Below are 20,541 nucleotides of genomic sequence, written 5' to 3'. Positions count from 1 at the left end.
TACTCCCAGTTGAAGCCTCAAATACACCGCTACTAGAGTCCCTGTTTAAAAATTTCAATTCGATATGAAAATTTAAGTTTTATTTTCAATCACTTGGTGAATTTCATGAGTTCCTTTAATAAACCACCTTTATTCTGTTGAGACACTTTTAGTAAGTAACATTTAAAATAATTTCTAAATTCAATACTGTAAAGACCTATTAAAGTACTTTTTGGTTCTGATTTTCAATTGTCATTTTGCTTCAAATGCATTTCTTTAGATTTCATTCATATTTGTTCTATAAAATCCATTTTTATTGAAACCTAAGTAATAGCAAAATGTATCATTATCAAAATAATCGTTTATTTTATATTTAAGCAATAGTGAAAAATGATACTGCCAGAGAGATCTAGTTGCGATGAAACAAATTGATAACACCCACTTCGTAGAAGTTATTCTCGTCACCGCTTGAGTTGTGAAATTTGTTCCGTGTCTATATGACTTGCGTTCTAAACTTCTACCGAACCCGCTCGCCTGCGCTACTCACACAATTATGAAACACATTACAAACACACACGCACGCAAACACAGACGAGCATAAAACAAACCTTGAGCTCACTTAATATACGGACAAAAACATTCAGTCAGCGTATATAGACCGCCAATGTCTGTCTTAGTGTCTGTGTGTTCGTAACGTTACTTAACCTGTATAGAACGTTTCCATTTGAAAACCAACTTGTTTTCTTTCTTTCTGGAATATATTCTAATTTAAGTTGCCCCCTAAATTGTTCTTTTTTTTCAATCCAGTTTACAGTTTGTAAATTATTTCAACATGTGTCAGAAAGGTTAAATTCATAGAAATCTTGCATAATGATAGACATAAATAATTGCCACTATAATTAAATGTTCTTAATAGTCTGAATTTGAGGAAATTAACATGTCTACTGAACAGGATGCCAGATTAATTGCATTAGTAAAGGACCGATCATTGATCTATAACAATGCTTGGAAGGATCGACGTTGTGTGGATAACCTTTGGCTGGAGATCAGTCTTCAAATGAGACTTCCAAGTAATTTATTAATATTACACTTATTATACTATTTTTATATTTTAACCGTCGAAACAAATTGTATTTTTACGCTTATTTATAAAATTATTATATCATCGCATGTTATATTATACGATTTAAATAGGAAAAATTAATAAGGATTTAAATTATAAGGAAAAAAATAATTAATTTTTTCATAATAGGAACTGTTTCACTGGTCGTTTTCGTTGATTAAATTATACATATATAAATAAACAAGAGTATTTTTTTCAAATATTTACAATTTTCAGGAGAGATTTTTAGTAAAAAGTCATTTTTTTTTATTCTCTCATTAGAAACTTTGATATTTTGACTGTACAGAATAATTCTTTTAATGTATATAAAAATTTAAGATCAATAAATCATTTCCCTTAAATAAATCACCATGTACAGTCCAAAATATCAAAGATTTCTAATGTGAGGTTACAAAAATATTAATTTTTGATTAAAAATTTCTGTTGAAATTTGCAATGAAAGCATTTCATTCTATAACGATTTATTTATAGTATTATAGTTGTGATGAACTGGGTGTTCTAAGTCCAAGTTCGATCACGCGGATAAGTGTTGTCAGAAAGAGTCAAAATAATAACAATTATAATGTAACATTTACTGATTGAACACTGACCACCGAGTCAGTGATCAGGTCCCTTTTTATTAGGAATAATTAACAATTAATGATATAATTAGCAATATTACACTTTCTAAATGCAATAGTTTCTAATAATTATAATGTTTCTTACTTTCTAGTTATTAATAATATAAATTCCTTAAAACTAATATTTACATAATAATTATGAGTTCATGACAGAGTTTTACGATTATTAGATGTGAGAGCTTAGCAAAATAGTTTTACAATTTTGTTTGTCTTTCAATCGCTTCTTACTATGACATGTGAACATACAAAAAACGTTTTTTTCTTGAATGATTCTCAAATTCAACATTTTCTTACCTTCATCTTATATTAAACCAAAATTAATTTGAAAACCCTAACAAATTACTTTATTAAATGATGAAATTTATTGCGTAAATTTCAACACAACTTAATATAATATTAAAAATAATGATATTATAGTATAATAATTTTAATTAAGTTTCATTACTTTGATCGAGCCTTTTTATTAACTCTTATTTTGATCAAAACAGTTTTTATGTTAAATTATCATAAATTTGTTACTATATTACCAATTTTTTACTATTTTTTTAAAGTCATTAAATATCATTTATTGACACAAATATTCAGTTATTCAGTGTTTAATATTTCTAATTTTTGCACCAACATGAATAAAAAAACGTTGAGTTTTAATCCAAAAAAGTTTCATGAAATGAACTATGATAGCTTTTTCTATAATATTGAAAAAAAATGAATTCGTTAATAAATAGTACATTAGATAAGAAAAATATTTTACATAATTAATAATAAATATAGTTGAATAAATTAAAAAAACATGGTTTTAAAAATTAATTTTTAACTTTTTAGTTTGATGTGCTTTTAAAGCGTGTTTTTTTAGTTTTTTAAGACATCGCTGTTACAGTCACGGAGTGTTTATTTATGACTATCAATAAATATAATTTCTGTATCGGCAGTTAGTGTATTTATAAACTCACAATTGTGTCTTATTACTATTGATAATAAAGGCTGTATACCTGCGAATATCGTCATAAAAAACCAATTAGATACCTGTATGTGTAATCCCTAATGTATTATACATGTATATTAACTCAAAAAATTTGAACCTTTAAAGGTTTATATCTCATAATAAACAATAAAAATTTGTTTATATATATAATATTGATGACAGGAGAGCATTTATGGGTACGAAAACCAAAAATAAAATTATACAGGAATAGTTTTGTTTGCGTGTGGTGAACGGGGTGGGGTGAATGCGTTACGACAGTCTAGTCTCAAGGCCATAGACAACGGGATACGCGAGAATAATAACACGTGGCGCGTGGAAAGTTACAAACATACATTCAATGAAACTAATATAAGCTGTTAATAAAAAAAAAAAATGAAATGATTGACTAGCGCTAAAAGAATCACCTAGAATATTCAGAATGTTTTACTGAACGTAATGAAACTTGATTATCAATTATCAGCTAGTTATAAGCTGAGTAAATGACATATTACTGCAATAGAATGTTGAGAATAAAATGGTCCTACGTGTACAACCTTTTCATTGTTTAAATGAAATATTTTATTATTTAGAATCTTTAAAATTTAAGCAAATTTATGGCTAGGTTTTAGTAGTACCGAAATTTATAAGTAAATATATGTTGATAATTTAGCAATTATCATTTAAAAATTAATTAAAATACATAACAAATAAATTAAAATGTTGAAATATTCTTACTCAATTAATGACTGATAGATACAAATAATTAAAAAAATGGATAATATTTACAGATATAGATTTAAATATAATGTAATTATTAAATATGGATCATAAAATGAGTTATATAAATATTTATAATTAGTAAAATAACAAAATCAAATTTTTTAGGAATTATAATTTTAATACCTTACCATGATAATACAATTTAGACGTAGAACATTTTCATTCCAAGAAAATGAAACATTAGCTACATAAAATCTTTCGTTTTTATCTGTCTCTCAAATTAGGACAGTTTCAACTAGAAATTCTTATCTAACCAAAATTTATTTAGTTTTTCTTAAAACCTTTACCTTCTCGTTTTTTTTCCTTTGCATTTCATTAAGTCATAAATATTTTATAATATATTTATGAAATAAAAAAAAACTACTAATCTATCCAAAAAACATTATTTAAAAAAGTTGCGTTGGAATTTATCATTCCAAAGTGACGAAATTTTAAATAAATTTTAAATGTTGTGATTGGTTTGACAAATGTTTTAAATTTCAATGTTCTTGTCCCGTCGAATTTTAACGGGTAAAATATTTAAACATGATCAAACATGGTTACTTTAACATTAAAGTTTGATTAAATAATATTATAATGATTATTCATAATCAAAAATTTGTATACAAATGTGTTTCTTAGAAGTCAACAATTCATATTATGCATTCGTTTTTAATGATATGTAGTTGACAATATTTTACGTTTTATTATTCCATTAGCACAGTTTTATTTTATTTGAAATGCATTTATTAAAGTCGAATACAATACTAAAAAGCGTTGGTTTAATTGTTTCAAACACTGAATAATTAAGTATAATACATATAAAACAATACTGTATCATTCAAGCAAAAAAAATGATTAGTTTTGAAAATTTATATTAAATCATTTACTTTCCTATTAATTATTTTTTTAAATTGCTTTTTGGATTAATTTATGCTGATTCGATCGCATAATTTATATAAAATAATTTTAAGTATTTTTATATTTAATAAATAGAATTAAACTAAAACAACCATGTATCATGTTTTGATAGTTCTTAAATGTGGTTTATTATAATAATCATAGTAATCTTTCTATCTAACATACATGCCATTTTGATTTGTTATTTTTCTTAATAGCGCACACATAAAATTAGGGTTAAATATCCCAAGAAAACACAATTGTAGGTTATAAAGCATAAGAATTATTATGTAAACAGACAGGTTTGTGAAATGTAAAAAATAAATATTGATAATGAATTGAACCCTAGTTATGCCTGCCTATTGAAATATAAACTACAGGCATTTTAAAATTGAATTTTCAAAACAATAAGTCATTAGTACCTGTAATTAAAAAATAGTTTTAGTAGTACTGTTTTTTATGTTCAAATGTTACCTCATATATGAATGCGTGTTCTTGTATAAATAATATNTCCTCGATGATCATATATGAATGCGTGTTCTTGTATAAATAATATTTATTTAATCAGGTATCTAGTAACTAAGACTATGGCGGGTTTTCAATTTGAATTCAATAAGAGGTACAGTCAGTTGTAATAAACAGTATTATTTGACTGTTAAAACTTTTAAAAATATTTTTCAAATCTCCGGGTTTTTACTAAATTGATAAAATCAATAAAATATAAATTCATAATATTTTATTTATAACCCCAAATCCATAAGCCTAATTCTAGAGGAGACAGAAGTTTGACGTACGCCTCCAATAATTTTAAGAAAATTATGTATATTTTTTTAAAAAAAAAACATTTAGGATAGGGAAAAAATCAATTCAGATCCTTACATTTTTCATAAATTTAAAATCTTAACACAAAAATATTTACTTAAATACAAGTTGTACCAGCCCACGCAATATACCCACTCTATGTATTAAAATATATAGAACTCAGTAAATACTTGTCCTACAATTGTTATCCGTGTACCAAATATTTAAAGTTTTGAAAAAAATTAAAATTTTTTTTAAATAAAAATTATGTATTCTCAGTTTGTCAAAATTGATAAAAAAAAATCGTAACGAAATGACACTTTGGTCAAGAGTTATTAAAATTTCCAGTTAGATTTGTAACTTCTGTATATCCAATGTGCAGTCTTATGCCATACGACATATTGTATCAAACATTTACAAGTTAGACACTCAAAAGTCCTTAGAGATATCTCAAAAAATTGCCTTTATACTTTTCATATGGATAGTTAAGGTAGTGTTTCAACTAAATATAGTAATACTTGTAACATTTATTTGAAAAAATCAATTTTCTGTTAGACAGATGTGACATAAGAATTTGAGGAAATGGAACACGAGGAACGTATATTTTAATTTTAATTTTCACAAAAATATATTACTTTTAAAAACTTTTTTAGAATACTATAATTATCATAAAAAATATTTCTTAATTTGTTCTCTAAAGTAATTGATCTGTGTTTCATGACTCGTGGTACCAGTCTTACAGTATGCCTCTTGGTAGGAGCTTATGCAAACGTTACATTAAATTTTGTATAAGATACAAATAACTTTGAGTTATATTTATTAATAGTGTACTATATTCTGAAATAAAAAAACTATTTAGATATTTTTTTAAAATTTTTTTTTAGAAAATGTATATAAAATTTTATAGACATATATGTATAGAAAATACATTGAGAGAGACAGTGAGTAACGTAGTAGTGCCTAAAGCAAACATTTTTAGGATCGAGGCAAGTATCAAGCAGCTCTAATTGCTTAGTGAGAAACCAAATCATTAATTGAAGCCATGTCCATCTATCCAAAAACAGATGTTTTCTAAATAGGCCAGTCAACGAAGGAAAAATGGCGGAAAAAAATTCCCAACCAAATTTTTTTTTTTTAAAAAGTTGAATTAAGATATGTATAATGACATATTAAAAGTCCTCATCGATTGGACTTGAGCTTTTTTTTTTACAGCCTCGCAAAAGTTCAAAAATATGAGCTTTTTTAATTTTCTCAAAAAATATTTAACTTACAAAAAAAAGTATCGTACAAAAGTTATTTAAAAAACAATTTTAAACAAAAAAGGTATCTTATATTTTTTCATTTAAACAAATATTTTTCGAGTTACATTACATTTAATATGAGTACTAAAATTTATTTTCCAATTTTTTTCATTTTACGGTTACTTTTTATCATGTTATACTTACATTAGACAAAATGTTATAAATGCATATGTGTGTATGTGTAAGTTTATTTATTTATAGTATCATTAAAGTGTAGTGTATAATAAGATACAACCGATAGAGTAAGTAATTGATTTGACGCTATATTGTTTAAACCCAACTAAACGCTAAATTGTACATTCCTAAACAACAATTATATTATGTCAATTGCCACCGGAATTTCTGCTAATAATAAAGATAATTGTCATAAAACGGCCTTTAGTCTGGTGCTGGAGGTGATAAAAGTTGTGGCTGCCGAAAAACAGGGCTTCAATGTTCTATTATATGTGAACATTGCAAAGGTCATTGGTATACAAATTCAATAGAAATAAAGATTGAAGATTAAGAAAATTGTATTTTTGTTGAAGATATATTCTATCAAAATTTAGAATGGTAAAATGAATAAGAAAATGGAAAAAAATTTTGTTTGATACATTTGTCAAATAATTTTATAGTGGAGAAATCATTACATACTTTGCACTAGTAATGCATATAACTTGTATTTAGGATATAAATACAGAAATAGGAGATCATGTAGTTTTTGTAATAATCCATTAAAGTTTTAAAATTAAACACTATCTACAGATTTGCATCAAAGCGTTGTTTTTTGATAATGATTTTAATCATTGTCACATATCATCTATACTGCACCCAATTATACACACTGTGCCGGGACACTGCTGGTTTTTTTTTAAATAGCGATTAGTTNCCTGGTTTTTTTTAAAATAGCGATTAGTTGAAATAGTAGCAGTGGGTTTACTTTAATTATTTCATTATTAATTTTAACAATAGAAGTTATTGAAGATACAGTTATAACTTTATTTGACCTTTTAAGATTTATATCATGAAAGTTATTATCCACCATTGAGTTTACTAGAACAAGACCAATTTTAGACACTTTATGACAATTAATTTTATCATTACCAGAAATTCTGGCTGGGTTGACAAAAGAGAACATGAGGTAGGTGAAATGAGGAGATCAGTGACAATAGGCGAGAGTGTGAATGGAGAGGTAGAAAGTTTTAAGTATTTAGGATCAATAGTGCAAAAGAGCAGTGGTATTGACGAGAATGTAAGACACAGGATTAAGTGCGGGTGTTGAAGTAGAGAGAAGCGTCTGGTGTCTAATGCGATAAAAGATTTCCAATGAGGCTAAAAGATAAATTCTACAACAATGTAGTGAGGCTAGCTATGATGTATGGTTCAGAGTGTTGAGCGGTTGATAAGAAAGTAGAGCTTAGAATGAGTGTAGCAGAGATGAAAATGCTTAGTTGGATGAGTGGAGTGACTAGAAAAGATAGAAAAGGAACGAGCATATAAGAGGGAATGTAAGTGTAGCGTCAATCGTGTATAAGATGAGAGAAAATAGACTTAGATGGTTTGATTATGTTACGAGGAGAGAAGAATCGGAAGCTGTAAGAACAGTTATAGAAATTAATGTTGAAGGAAGAAGAGGTAGAGGAAGACCAAAAAAGAGATGGAGGGATGCTATTGAATGCGATTTGAGGACAGTTGATGTGAGCGTAGAAGATGTGGGAGATCGTGTCAAGTGGAAGTTTAGGATGAGGGTGGCCGACCCCAAGTAGTTGGGATTAAGGCAAAGAAAAAGATTAGCAGAAATTCCGGTGGCAATTGACATAATATAATTGTTGTTTAGGAATGTACAATTTAGCGTTTAGTTGGGTTTAAACAATATAGCGTCAAATCAATTACTTACTCTAACGGTTGTATCTTATTATACACTACACTTTAATGATACTATAAATAAATAAACTTACACATACACACATATGCATTTATAACATTTTGTCTAATGTAAGTATAACATGATAAAAAGTAACTGTAAAATGAAAAAAATTGGAAAATAAATTTTAGTACTCATATTAAATGTAATGTAACTCGAAAAATATTTGTTTAAATGAAAAAATATAAGATACCTTTTTTGTTTAAAATTGTTTTTTAAATAACTTTTGTACGATACTTTTTTTTGTAAGTTAAATATTTTTTGAGAAAATTAAAAAAGCTCATATTTTTGAACTTTTGCGAGGCTGTGTAAAAAAAAAAGCTCAAGTCCAATCGATGAGGACTTTTAATATGTCATTACACATATCTTAATTCAACTTTTTAAAAAATAAAAATTTGGTTGGGAATTTTTTCCGCCATTCGCTAAAATTACTCCTTCGTTGACTGGCCTAAAATGGCCGTAAAGCGATAAAAAAATATTTATACTTATCAATAATTATTCCCAAAATTATGATTTCGAATTGCAAAATTTTTAATGATTTAATTTTACCATTTTTAATTTAAAATAATGAAATTATGAGTAGGAAAAAATGTGGTTATTACGTATTATATATTATAACTTCTGTTGTTTAATATTAACGTATAAAAATTCTCCAAAGATAAAAAAAATACTATAATTGTCCTAAATTCGATACGTTAACATTTCCCGACACTTTTGAAAATGTGTGAAAATAACTAAATTTGTTTTTTTAGCCGAATTATGTAAAAGGAAATGGGCTAATTTGCGTAATACTTACGCTCGGCATGTAAGAGAAGAAAAAGCTGGCCTCATGTATGACGGTGGTCGCAAACCATGGTATCTAGCTGATAAAATGTCTTTTTTAAAAGACTATATGCATATTAGGTAAGCACATTATAATTGACAAATTTATTGTTTGAATTCAATGACTGACAATTAATATTAATTATTTTAGAATGAACCTTTTTGATGAATCCCAATCACCTTATTCGCGGTCACCAGATTTTATTAATCCTGACTACTACCGCTCCAAAAACACTAAATATGAATGCACAAGTCAAGAGTCCATAACCGAAGATTTAAAAACTCAACCGCGTTTTGAATTTGAAAGATTGTCCACGTCCGTCAAATGTGGAAATAACTCAATTAAAAATAGTAGGAATGACGACAGTAATCAGGCAGAAAATTGTCAAAATTTTGTCAAGGAAGAACAACAAAACGAAAATTTTACATTAAAAAGTGAAATTTCTTGTACGTCTGATGATAATGATTTTGAAAGAATAGACAGTAATCAGGCAGAAAATTGTCACAATTTACTCAAAGTAGAACAACAAAAAGAAAATTTTACATTGAAAAGTGAAATTTCTTGTACGTCTGATGATAATGATTTTGAAAGAATAGAAGAGAATCAAAGGGACCCGTCGACTAGATATTTTTTCCGAAGTATGATGCTCGACTACGACAAACTTACAAAAAGGCGACGTCGTTTATTTCAACAAAAAATTTTAAATAATTTGCATGAACTACTTAACGAACAAGAAGAAGAACAACGACATTTACCACAAATTCAAAAGACTTCAAATCAGTGTAATGATTATGAAACGTTTCAACCTTCGCCTGAGAGTTCAGTGAATGCAATTACACTTGATTAAGACTCAAATAATTTGAATAAATTATACTTAAATTGAAGTTTTTTTTTTACAATTTATATATATTCTCTCAAATAAAGTTAGTCTAGATGGGAAAACCTGTTCGCATGGACGTTCTTGGGGGCAAAAGGGCAGTTCCTCCCTTGACTTTTACCTTGGTTAATTTTCGTGATCATTGTTGTATTGAAGAATTATTACTCATTAACGTAATTTAGTGGACAAAGTTCACTCAATATCATCTAACAATTATCTCTAGGATGGTTTAAATTGAAAAGTATTAAATTATTAATTAAAAAAAACTTATCACTACTTCGACGTAAAAAATTATAATATGAAAGAAGGATTTGTGTCGAAACGAGACAGTTAATGTTTATTTGATTTCTATTGTTTTAATTATATCTGTAACCTATCAATTAGTGAAATTTACCTTAATTTACCTAAACGTGAATACTCTTGATCACATAAAAAAAAGATGTATGATATTTATAAAAGTGATTATGTAAATTTTGAAATAGTGATCTTTTAAAAATAACAGTAACAGTATGTGTTTAAATACTAGTCTAGATGTATGACCTATTTTGAAAAAAAATTACAAGATATTAGATTCTTTCTTGATTAAAGGTTTTATTAAGCCAAGTACGTCTGTATATAGTAATTTTATAGTACTAGTAAAGAAAAAGTCTAGTAAATTATGCTTGTGTAATTCAACTCTCTTAATAGACAACCACTTAGACATATTAAAAGGTAATTACTATTTTTCAAATATTTATCTGAAAGATGCTTTCAATTATATTGAAATAGGTTAGTCATCTAGGAAATATACAGCTTTTATTTGTTCACAAAGTCAATTTGAATATTGTAAAATTCTATTTGGACTTTACATTGAAAAGATTTATTAATAATATTTTTAAAGGTATAATTAAATTAAAAAAGTAACAAATTATTTTGGTGATATTGTTATTGTTATTACCAGCAGTTCAACTGCTGGTAATTATAGGCATGTATATTATAATCAATGTTATTTTAGTAAGTAAACAACATTATATACAGTAAAGTCGGTGAAGACAAAATAATTTTATGACTTATTGAATATTTTATCTACTATCGTAAAAAATTGAAATTGTTTCAAAAGGGGTAGTATTTTTAATATTGAAATTTTCAAAAATGTCTGCTTTGCTCGTAATACATTAAACATGAATTAACAGTTATAAGCTTTCCACATGTTAGCGGTCCAGTTGAGAGATACATCAGAACTGTAAAATTCAAATTAATACATGAAAAAGATGACAATTGAAATAAGTTATTAAACCAAGTAAAATTTGCTATTTACAACAATATACATTTAATAGATCATTAAAAATACTCTTATATAAGTATGCTACTTATTGGAATAAATCAACGTGAAGAATCTCGATTTAAGAATAGTGTTAGATTGAGGTTGAGAAAGACCGTGATTTAGATAAAATTATAACTTTACCTAAATCGCATTCTTTTCTCTATAAAAAGAGGCTCAAAAAAAAGATACTACAATGTTATCTTATTTTATATCTTATGACCTTTGACTAGTTTCTGTAACAATTTTAAAATCAATACGTAGTAGGGTAATTTTATGGATTTAATCAACATTTAACATTAACATTTCGTGATAGTCCAATGTGAAGCGCTTAAGTAAATAAAAAAAACATTTCGTAGTATTTGCAAGTTGATTCTATTTTTCGTGAGTTAAAAATATAGAATGTAATAAGTATAAAAAAATACCAGGCGCTTTTTTTTGGGCTAAAGTTTAAATTAAAGATGTGATTAAATAAAAATTAATTTATTAGATTTAATGGACTAACTGTGCTCGAAATTTATTATTCATACTTATATGAAATAATACAATAGAAAGGAAAGAGATTATAATTAAAGTAAATTAAAATCATTGACATAGTTATGAGGAGTGAGAGGATATATCCCCAGAGTAAAAATATTTATTTGGTAAAGATACATTATTTTGTTTGGGGTAGTGAAATTTTATATAAATCCCTTCAAAACCCCTAATTACGCAATAGATCAAAATAAACATAAAAATATGGCTCTTTTGAGTTACAGATACTCAAAATATAGCAAGTATTGAAATTTTTCTTTTACTCTTTGCTACTTGACATCATAAATATAAAGCTTGTATTAATCAAAAGGGATTAAAAACTTCGATCGCCTCTCAGATAAATTAAAATATTTTGCAACTCTTAAAATTTTGCTCGAATTACGCCATTGGTTGAAGAAAGTTCACAATTAGATTTTTTTTTTCAAGTAGGTAAAAATCACTTTTCAAAAAGTCAGAAGGTCTCAAAAGCACTTTCTCTTATCAGAAATAAAACCAAATAAAAATAAATTTTTATTTCTGGCTATACAAAACTGAACAACATAATTTCATTGTAAATAACATAATAATTACTATCTATACATATTCATTATTTCTGTAAAACAACTAATAATACATTTACACGTATTTTACTCTAAAAACAATGTCCCTTTTAGATAGAAAAATTTTCGATTTAAAATTAGCCGCAAAACATATTAAGAAGAACGCGAAGAAATTGCAAAAAGAAGAAAGCAAAGAAAGGCGACAGTGTTGGCTGCATGTGATGCGAGGCCACCAGGACATCGCCAGAATTCATGCAGAAAACGCCGTTCGTAATCATAATCAAAGTTCAAAATTGCTACAAACAGGTGCTCGGTTAGAGGGTATAGTAAATCGCATACAAACGGCCAATATACAAAATCAAGTAATCGTTATAAATTGAATAATTTCAAATTGCAGTTTTTATAGTTTAAGTATTTTTAGGTTTCATCTGCCATGGAATCAGTAGTGTTTTCGATGGCTGTTGCAACACGATCCATGAACATTCACTCAATAGCACAAACAATGGACAAATTCGAACGAATAACTGAACATTTGGAAACACGTCAGGCGTATGCTAATGACACCATAAACGATAGCCAAGAAATAGACACGGATCAAGTAGATAAGTTGATGGCAAGCATAACTGATGAAGCCAGACTAGACCTGAAAAATTCTTTACCCCAACCAGAAAACACGAAAATCGTTATCCCACCATTACCACTACCACCTTCGAATACTGAGTTAAATGAAAAACTTGCTAAATTGAGAAACAACTACAGTTTTTAGATATACACGTTTTTTTAAATATATTTTATTAGATATTTTAATATTTCATACATTTGTTAAAACTTTTAAACACATTGAATGTAATTCATTATGTAGAATACATTTTTTAAAATATTCAAATACATTTGATCTTATTGATTATAAATGTGACAATTAATCATACAAAATAAAAACAAATTTTTTTTTAATTCTTAATGTCAGAATAAAGTTAATTTTAAATTGATACCTAAACTAAACAAAAAATCTAATCTTTAATTTATTTAGCTTTAAAATAAGGTGTATAATTGTTTTTATTAATATAAGTGTACACATCTTTTTTTACAAAAATTATTTATTGTTATTGAATTCATGATGTTGAAGGATTACTTTTATATCTTCTAAAAGGTATTATGTGTGGCTCTGAAATAAATGCAGTACTTTTTTTAGTTAAAACATTAAAATACATAAAAATATGACTTATTTTTTTAGGAATTTATTGTATTTAATAAAAATTATCATCTTTTTAGAATTGTTTGATGCATAAGTAAACAAAGTTGCTGTTTAAATATAGTATGTGTTACCAGGATTGTAGCGCATATAATGAACCCATCCAGATGTCATTTGTATGCCTAAATTTCGCCATTCTGATTCTGTCATTAGGTGAGTTTTTGGGACTTGTTTTGCAACATCATCAGGTAAAATTACATGTCTGGAAGAAGCATTAAATTTAAAAGTTTTAGATAGCTAAAATTCCATTAATTAAGTTATAAATTAAATAATTATAACACCCATTAAATTAAGTTCATTATTTTTATCCTACATTGGATCTATCACTGTTATTTTTGTAAGTACTATACCAATACTATGAATCTATTATTATTTACAGATTATTAATATTTAAAATTATACATTTTGAAAATAAAAATTATTTTTCAAGAACTGTTAAGACGAATTTACAGTTATGATTTAAAATGAAAGTTTCTTAATAAAAAAAAAATATATATTGAATGAAGAATAGAAATGGATAATAGTAAAAATACAACTACTATTTAAATATCAATAAAATCAGCATATTTTAATAACACTCCATAGCATAGATAATTACATTAAATTATTAACCTGTAGATATAAATATCATCTTCATATTTTGCTGAATATTGTATGCTTTCTCTTGGCATAATGATAATCTTTTATAAATGTTCAGAAATTTGTAACAATTTACAAAGACAAATTCTTCTGAGAGATGAATATTGACATCATAATTGCCCAGTAATTATACAATCATTGAAAAAAATGCTATATTTTTAAAAATAAATGTATTTGTCTTAGTTACATTTCAAAGAATTACTTATAAAATAAAAACTAAAATATTACTACAGATAATAAATGCACATAATATTTCACTTCTCTAATCAAAATATTTAACCGGGAAAGTATTCGTTAAAAATGGGGTTAATCAACTTGTACCATTATTCATTAGTTCCTAAACTATAATACTTTGATTAATCATAGTTGGTCATCTGATTCAAGTGTAAATTTATATGGCGTTTGTAATATAATTTCTATTTCTATACACAAAAACACTCCAGCATAGTTTTGTACTTAAAAACATAGAGTTATTAAGTTCTAAAGTGATTTTGTTAAATTAAGCTAAAGGTATTAAATGGCAAAAACATATGATTGAGACCTACATCCTCACGTGTTTATGATAACTATTATCAATTTTCTTCGATCATTAATTTATAGAAAACTTAGTATTTCTTTATTTTTTAAATTTTAATGAAATTAAGTTTAATACACACTACATTTTTGTTTTAATAATCAGTCATCTTTATAAAAATACTAGAGATCAATTTTTTAGATGCTAAAATAATAATGTTACGGTTTTGTTGTTTTAGTTCTTCATATAAATCATTTCATTCTTTAGTTTTGAAGTAAGCTTTTTTTTTTTATTTTAAATAAAATATAAATATATTAAATATATTTTTTTTTTTACAGGCCAATAATTAGAACTCAAATACCACATAGAAGTTATAATAATCTTTTAAGGATAAAACCTATATCAAAAATCAGCCCTTTATGGGTTGTTATTGGATCAACAGGTTATATTGGTGTAAAATGTATATTTAATAGTCATAATATTGCCTATTGCGAACAGCGTGAAATTATTAAGGATCCCAAAAACAAATTTGATTGGAAAAAATTGTTATCTTATATATCACCAGATATTCTTAATTTATTAACTGCTATAATTGTAAGCAAATTTAAACTGTAATGTTTGATTTTATGTTGATTTAGACATGTTACCTAAATAGTTTTTGAGCACACCATATATTTAATCATGGATTATTATTTAGAAATTTTGTTATATTTCTAGTCTATTAAAACAATAGACATACCTAAATTTTTCAATATTTTTAATGTGTTTTCACTTTTTGATATGGAAAATTAAATTTATTTATTTATTTTAGGCAGCATTTATTGTAGCTTTGTGTAATTTGAGTATCCCAACATATTTACAAAAATTAATAAATACCATACTTCAATTTGCCAGAGAAAATATTCAGTTCAATTATGTAGAGCTCTCAATACCATTATCTAAATTATTAGTCCTCTACTTAGCACAAGTTTGACATTATATTAATATATATATCTTATTTAAATGTATCACTTACAATCATTGTATCAATATCATTTTATTTATTAGGGAATATCAACTTTTATATGCATTAGTATGCTCTCTAACGTTGGTGAAAATGTTGCAATACGCATGAGGTATAATCTATTTTCATCAATTTTACAACAAGAATTAGAATTCTTTGATAAAACACGAACTGGGGATATTTTACAAAGGTATGTAAAATTTTGAACAACAAATTGTACACAAATATAAATATTTATTCTTTAATTAGATTGACTACAGATGTCCAAGAGTTCAAAAGTTCATTTAAACTTGTCATTATACAAGGCTTGAAAAATGTCACACAAGTATCTAATATATAAAATATAAACTTTAATTGTATAAAATTTTAAGTTGAATTAAAATTTTATTTAATTGTATAAAATTTTAAGTTGAATTAAAATTTTATTCTTTAGTTTTTATCTATTTTATTGATAGTAGTACATTAACTGTTTAAACCTTTCTTATAACAAAAATTTAATAACTTAGTGATTTTTTTAGTTTGATTTTCAAATATAGCCTAGCTAGTGAAATTAGCAACGACATCGATTATTAGTACAATAAAAAATAATAATTTGTTTAATTTGAAACCATATACATTATTTTGTATTTTAAACATTTGTTTACAATTTTTTTTAAAAATTAGTTGATAGTTTTCATTTACCAGAATCTAGCTTATAAAGTTATTATTTTTTTTTATTTTTAGTTAATTGGTGGAATATACACTCTATATAACACATCTCCAGAAATGACAGTTGCTGTTGCAGTTGTTCTTCCATCAATAATTGTAATTGGTACTTTTTTTGGGTCGATTTTGAGAAAATTAAGTAAACAAGCCCAAGAACAAGTAATCATTTTAAATTAATCATTTATGAATTTTATAATTATTTTTTGAATTAGAATACAAAAGCTACTATTATAGCTGAAGAAGTTGTTGGAAATATAAGAACTGTCCGTGCATTTGCTTCTGAACATGAAGAATGTGAACGATTTTTAAGAGAAATTGAAAATAATGGTTTACTACATAAAAAATTAGGTTATGGTATTGGTTTATTTCAAGTAAATAACAAATTATAAATATTATAAGTGAAAAAAATATAAACAAGAATAATTACATCATACAGGCTGGTAGTAATATATTTTTAAATGGTATTGTTTTGGGAACAATCTTTCTTGGAGGAAAATTAATGACTACCAGTAAACTTGACCCTGGACAACTCATGTCTTTTTTAATGGTAACTCAAATGTTACAACATTCCATGGCACAATTTTCATTGTTATTTGGTCATTATGTAAAAGGAATTGCTGCTGGTTCTAGAATATTTGAAGTACATAAAAAATAAATTTATGTGTTTCTAATTTATAATTCAAAATTATTTATTTTATTATTTTAGTTCATTGAAAAAATTCCAAAATCACCCTTGAGTGGAGGTTTGAAAATACCTTATCATACCTTTAAGCCTGAAATTGAATTTGAAAATGTTACTTTTTCATACCCTACACGATCAGATCAAGTAATAAAAACAAAATACTGTGAATTTCATTTAATGTGATTTTATTTGACAAAATATTTTGAAATTTTTTTTTTTATTTTTTTGTAATAAAGTAAAATCAGTTAGAATTATATTACATTTAATTAGACTCCATAAAACACTCTAAGCTTTGATGTGAAGTTTATAATTATAGGGAGTTTTTAACTGGACTAATAAAGTTTAAAATATACTTCAAAAACTAGATCTATAATTTGTTAAAGCTATAAATTCATGAAATAATGGTACATAAGTTGAAATAAAGTTTCACTGTTTAATTACTGTTCTGTTAAAAAATTGTAAGTTTTAAATAAGTTTTAAAAAACCATTTTCTTAAAATTTACAATAAATAGATTAAAGCATCTTCTTTCTACAAACTAAAAATGTTATGTGATATATCAATGCTTTTAAGGATATAGGTCCTAAACAACACTTAGAGACTAAGTGACAATATATATATATATATATATATATATATATATACAATATCATAATCTTGTGTAAAATATTATGTTCATGTTTGTTAATTAAAAAGAAACAAAGAATTATATTTTTGTTGTTTCACCTCCTCCTTTACTAGTTTATATATATTTACCAAAGAAAAAAAATGACTCATAAGCACCAAAATTTTAAAGTCTTTTACAAAAATTGTTGTAGATAGTTTAATAATAGGTTTGACTTATTTAAAATTGTTGTTATTATTATTGTTATAATATAATGACAATCTACTCAATTTATTACTTAAAAAACCTTTTCAGTGAATGCTCAAAAAAAATTTGTTGGTATTTAAAATGTCACAAATCTAAAATACCATTTTTTTCCTGAAAACTTACAAAAATGTTGCTTAGATCATTTTGCCTTGCAAGCATTGTTATTTTAATTGATAGGTAAGGTGAAAGTATTCAACGTGAATCTGTACTAGATATTGGTTATATATATATATATATAACTTAATCATTTTTTATACTCATAAAATTATCGTTGATTTTAATATTCTTAAGTGGTGATTTTAATTAATGAAAGATTAATTTTACACTAATACAATAATATGTGATTTAAGTTTTAATTATTTAAAATACAATAAATTGAGGACCCTATTAAACAACAATCACATAAAATAAAGCTCACTATAAAATTTTAGCTTTCGTGTGTAAACTTATTTTCTTCCTGTGCAGATAATATTAAATAATTTCAATCTCAAAGTAGCTCCTGGAAAAACTGTTGCTGTGGTTGGTTCATCTGGTAATGGAAAATCTACTATTGCTGCTTTATTAATGAGGTGTTGTCTTGCATTAAAAAGTCAAATTAAATTATATAGTATATCAGAGATTTATTTTTATTTTAGGTTTTACGATGTCAACAGTGGTTCTATTAAAGTTAGTGGTGAAGATATCAAAAATATTGATCAAACATGGTTTCGAAAGCGTGCAATAGGATTAATAAATCAGGAACCAATTCTTTTTGCTATTTCTATACTAGAAAATATACGGTATGGAAAGCCAGATGCTAAAGATGAGGAGGTAAAAAATAACTTTGTTATTAATTTTTAGTTGTTTTTTTTTTTTTATTAAAAAATGAATGTACATTAAAATATTAAATTAATTACTTAGGTTATTGAAGCAGCTAAAATTGCAAATGCTCATCCATTTATTACTTCTTTTCCTAATGGGTATAACACAATTGTTGGTGAAAGGGGAGTTACAGTTTCTGGAGGACAAAAACAGAGAATTGCCATTGCTAGAGCTATATTAAAAAATCCATACATACTTGTTTTGGATGAAGCAACTAGGTAAAATATTTCAATTTAAAATGTTTTTAACTTCATTTTTAATTTTGGTTTTATTTTACAATCAGTGCACTAGACACAGAATCAGAAATGCTAGTTCAATCAGCTATAGAGTCTATATCCAAGGGTAAAACAACATTAGTAATTGCTCATCGTTTGAGCACAGTTAAAAATGCTGATATCATTGTAGTTTTGAACAAAGGAGAAATTGTTGAAGTATGTGTGGAGTTTATACTTCTAAAATATTACCAAATATTTGTTCTATATTTTAAATATTCTTATAGTAACTAATAAAACTTTCAGTGTTTTCAAAAATATTGATAGTGGGATATCAATGATAAACATAAAATTTTCAATGTGATCATTTAAATTTATATATATATATATATACATATATTAATCTTAACAACAAAGGCCATGGTCTAAATAACATTTATTAAAAATTATATAAAAATAATTGAAGGGTACAGAGAAAAAATGATTTTTTTTTCGATTATATTGACAGTTTTATCAAGTAATGAGAAATCTATTCGGTCAGAAAATGTTTCATTTTGCATTTTGTTAAAGTGTCTATTTTTGTTTTATTATTAAAATTATAGATGTTTACAACTTTGTTTTACTAAAAATGTATAGAAATATACTACTACCATTTTTACTACATTTTCTTCAATTTTTATACATTAATAGGAAGATATATATCAAATAAATCACACTTTAAAGGCAATTCTATGTATATTATATTTTGATATTTCAAAAAATATTATAAGAGAACCATTCTATTTAATAATTTTATAACTCAAAGTAAAGGACTAAGTTTATATCAATTTCCTAAAATATAATTATTGACAAAGAATTATAATTTTTCTGAAATATAAGAATTGTGATAAAGGTATAAAAGACTAACTACACTGAAGTCCCTTTATAAACTATTACTAGATATTAAATAAATTAATAAATATTTTATTTTTGAAGATTGGAAATCATGAAAATTTGTTAAAGAAAAAAGGATTTTACTGGAATCTTATGAATCAGCAAACCTCCAATAAAGCTAAAGCTGCATAATTGTTAGAAATAATTTTTGTTGATATTAAATTTATATTGTTAATATTTTTTTTTTTTTGTTAAAATTTATCAATTAATATATCAAGTGTTATAAATTAATAATTTTTTGATGCAATTGTTGCTTTATTTGCGTTAAGTATTAATTTTTGACATTTTTTTAAAGTTTTTTATATCTTTAATGATTTGAATAAAAAACTAGTGACAATTTTTAAAGTATTAATTATTTTGTATTTGTTAAGTATGTTAAAATTATAGTCGTGATTAACTCTTATCCTATACATATTAAGCATTTAGTACTTAGTTGTTGTCGAGATAAGCA

At 25.4% G+C, this 20,541-nt stretch overlaps 4 protein-coding genes across 4 annotated transcripts; 3 read left to right on the top strand and 1 right to left on the bottom strand.

The window, feature by feature from the left end:
• The first annotated feature begins 550 nt into the window (after positions 1-550).
• LOC126906126 (uncharacterized) lies at positions 551-10,054 on the top strand. The gene is made up of 4 exons (XM_050686428.1): positions 551-824; positions 896-1,049; positions 9,100-9,250; positions 9,321-10,054. The coding sequence occupies exons 2-4, from the start codon at positions 917-919 to the stop codon at positions 10,015-10,017; spliced, it is 981 nt and encodes a 326-aa protein (XP_050542385.1). The 5' UTR covers positions 551-824; positions 896-916; the 3' UTR covers positions 10,018-10,054.
• Positions 10,055-10,198: 144 nt separating this feature from the next.
• Positions 10,199-13,214, top strand: LOC126906128 (charged multivesicular body protein 1b-like). The gene is made up of 2 exons (XM_050686429.1): positions 10,199-12,782; positions 12,842-13,214. The coding sequence occupies exons 1-2, from the start codon at positions 12,522-12,524 to the stop codon at positions 13,184-13,186; spliced, it is 606 nt and encodes a 201-aa protein (XP_050542386.1). The 5' UTR covers positions 10,199-12,521; the 3' UTR covers positions 13,187-13,214.
• Positions 13,215-13,387: 173 nt separating this feature from the next.
• LOC126906129 (probable cyclin-dependent kinases regulatory subunit) lies at positions 13,388-14,554 on the bottom strand. Its single transcript, XM_050686430.1, has 3 exons — positions 14,285-14,554; positions 13,747-13,874; positions 13,388-13,585 (listed from the first exon to the last, which is right to left on the bottom strand). Exons 1-3 carry the CDS (start codon positions 14,341-14,343, stop codon positions 13,533-13,535), a joined length of 240 nt encoding a protein of 79 aa, XP_050542387.1. The 5' UTR covers positions 14,344-14,554; the 3' UTR covers positions 13,388-13,532.
• A 345-nt stretch (positions 14,555-14,899) lies between these two features.
• Positions 14,900-20,429, top strand: LOC126906125 (mitochondrial potassium channel ATP-binding subunit). Its single transcript, XM_050686427.1, has 14 exons — positions 14,900-15,099; positions 15,164-15,419; positions 15,637-15,792; positions 15,873-16,018; positions 16,078-16,153; positions 16,552-16,692; positions 16,746-16,904; positions 16,970-17,173; positions 17,240-17,359; positions 18,550-18,653; positions 18,720-18,894; positions 18,985-19,163; positions 19,229-19,376; positions 20,133-20,429. Exons 1-14 carry the CDS (start codon positions 15,041-15,043, stop codon positions 20,220-20,222), a joined length of 2,013 nt encoding a protein of 670 aa, XP_050542384.1. The 5' UTR covers positions 14,900-15,040; the 3' UTR covers positions 20,223-20,429.
• Positions 20,430-20,541: the final 112 nt, after the last annotated feature.

Source organism: Daktulosphaira vitifoliae, unplaced genomic scaffold (genome assembly GCF_025091365.1).
Source record: "Daktulosphaira vitifoliae isolate Bord-2020 unplaced genomic scaffold, ASM2509136v1 Scaffold_4, whole genome shotgun sequence".
Classification (NCBI taxonomy): Eukaryota; Metazoa; Arthropoda; class Insecta; order Hemiptera; family Phylloxeridae; genus Daktulosphaira; species Daktulosphaira vitifoliae.
This window is presented reverse-complemented; position numbering and strand designations above follow the sequence as displayed.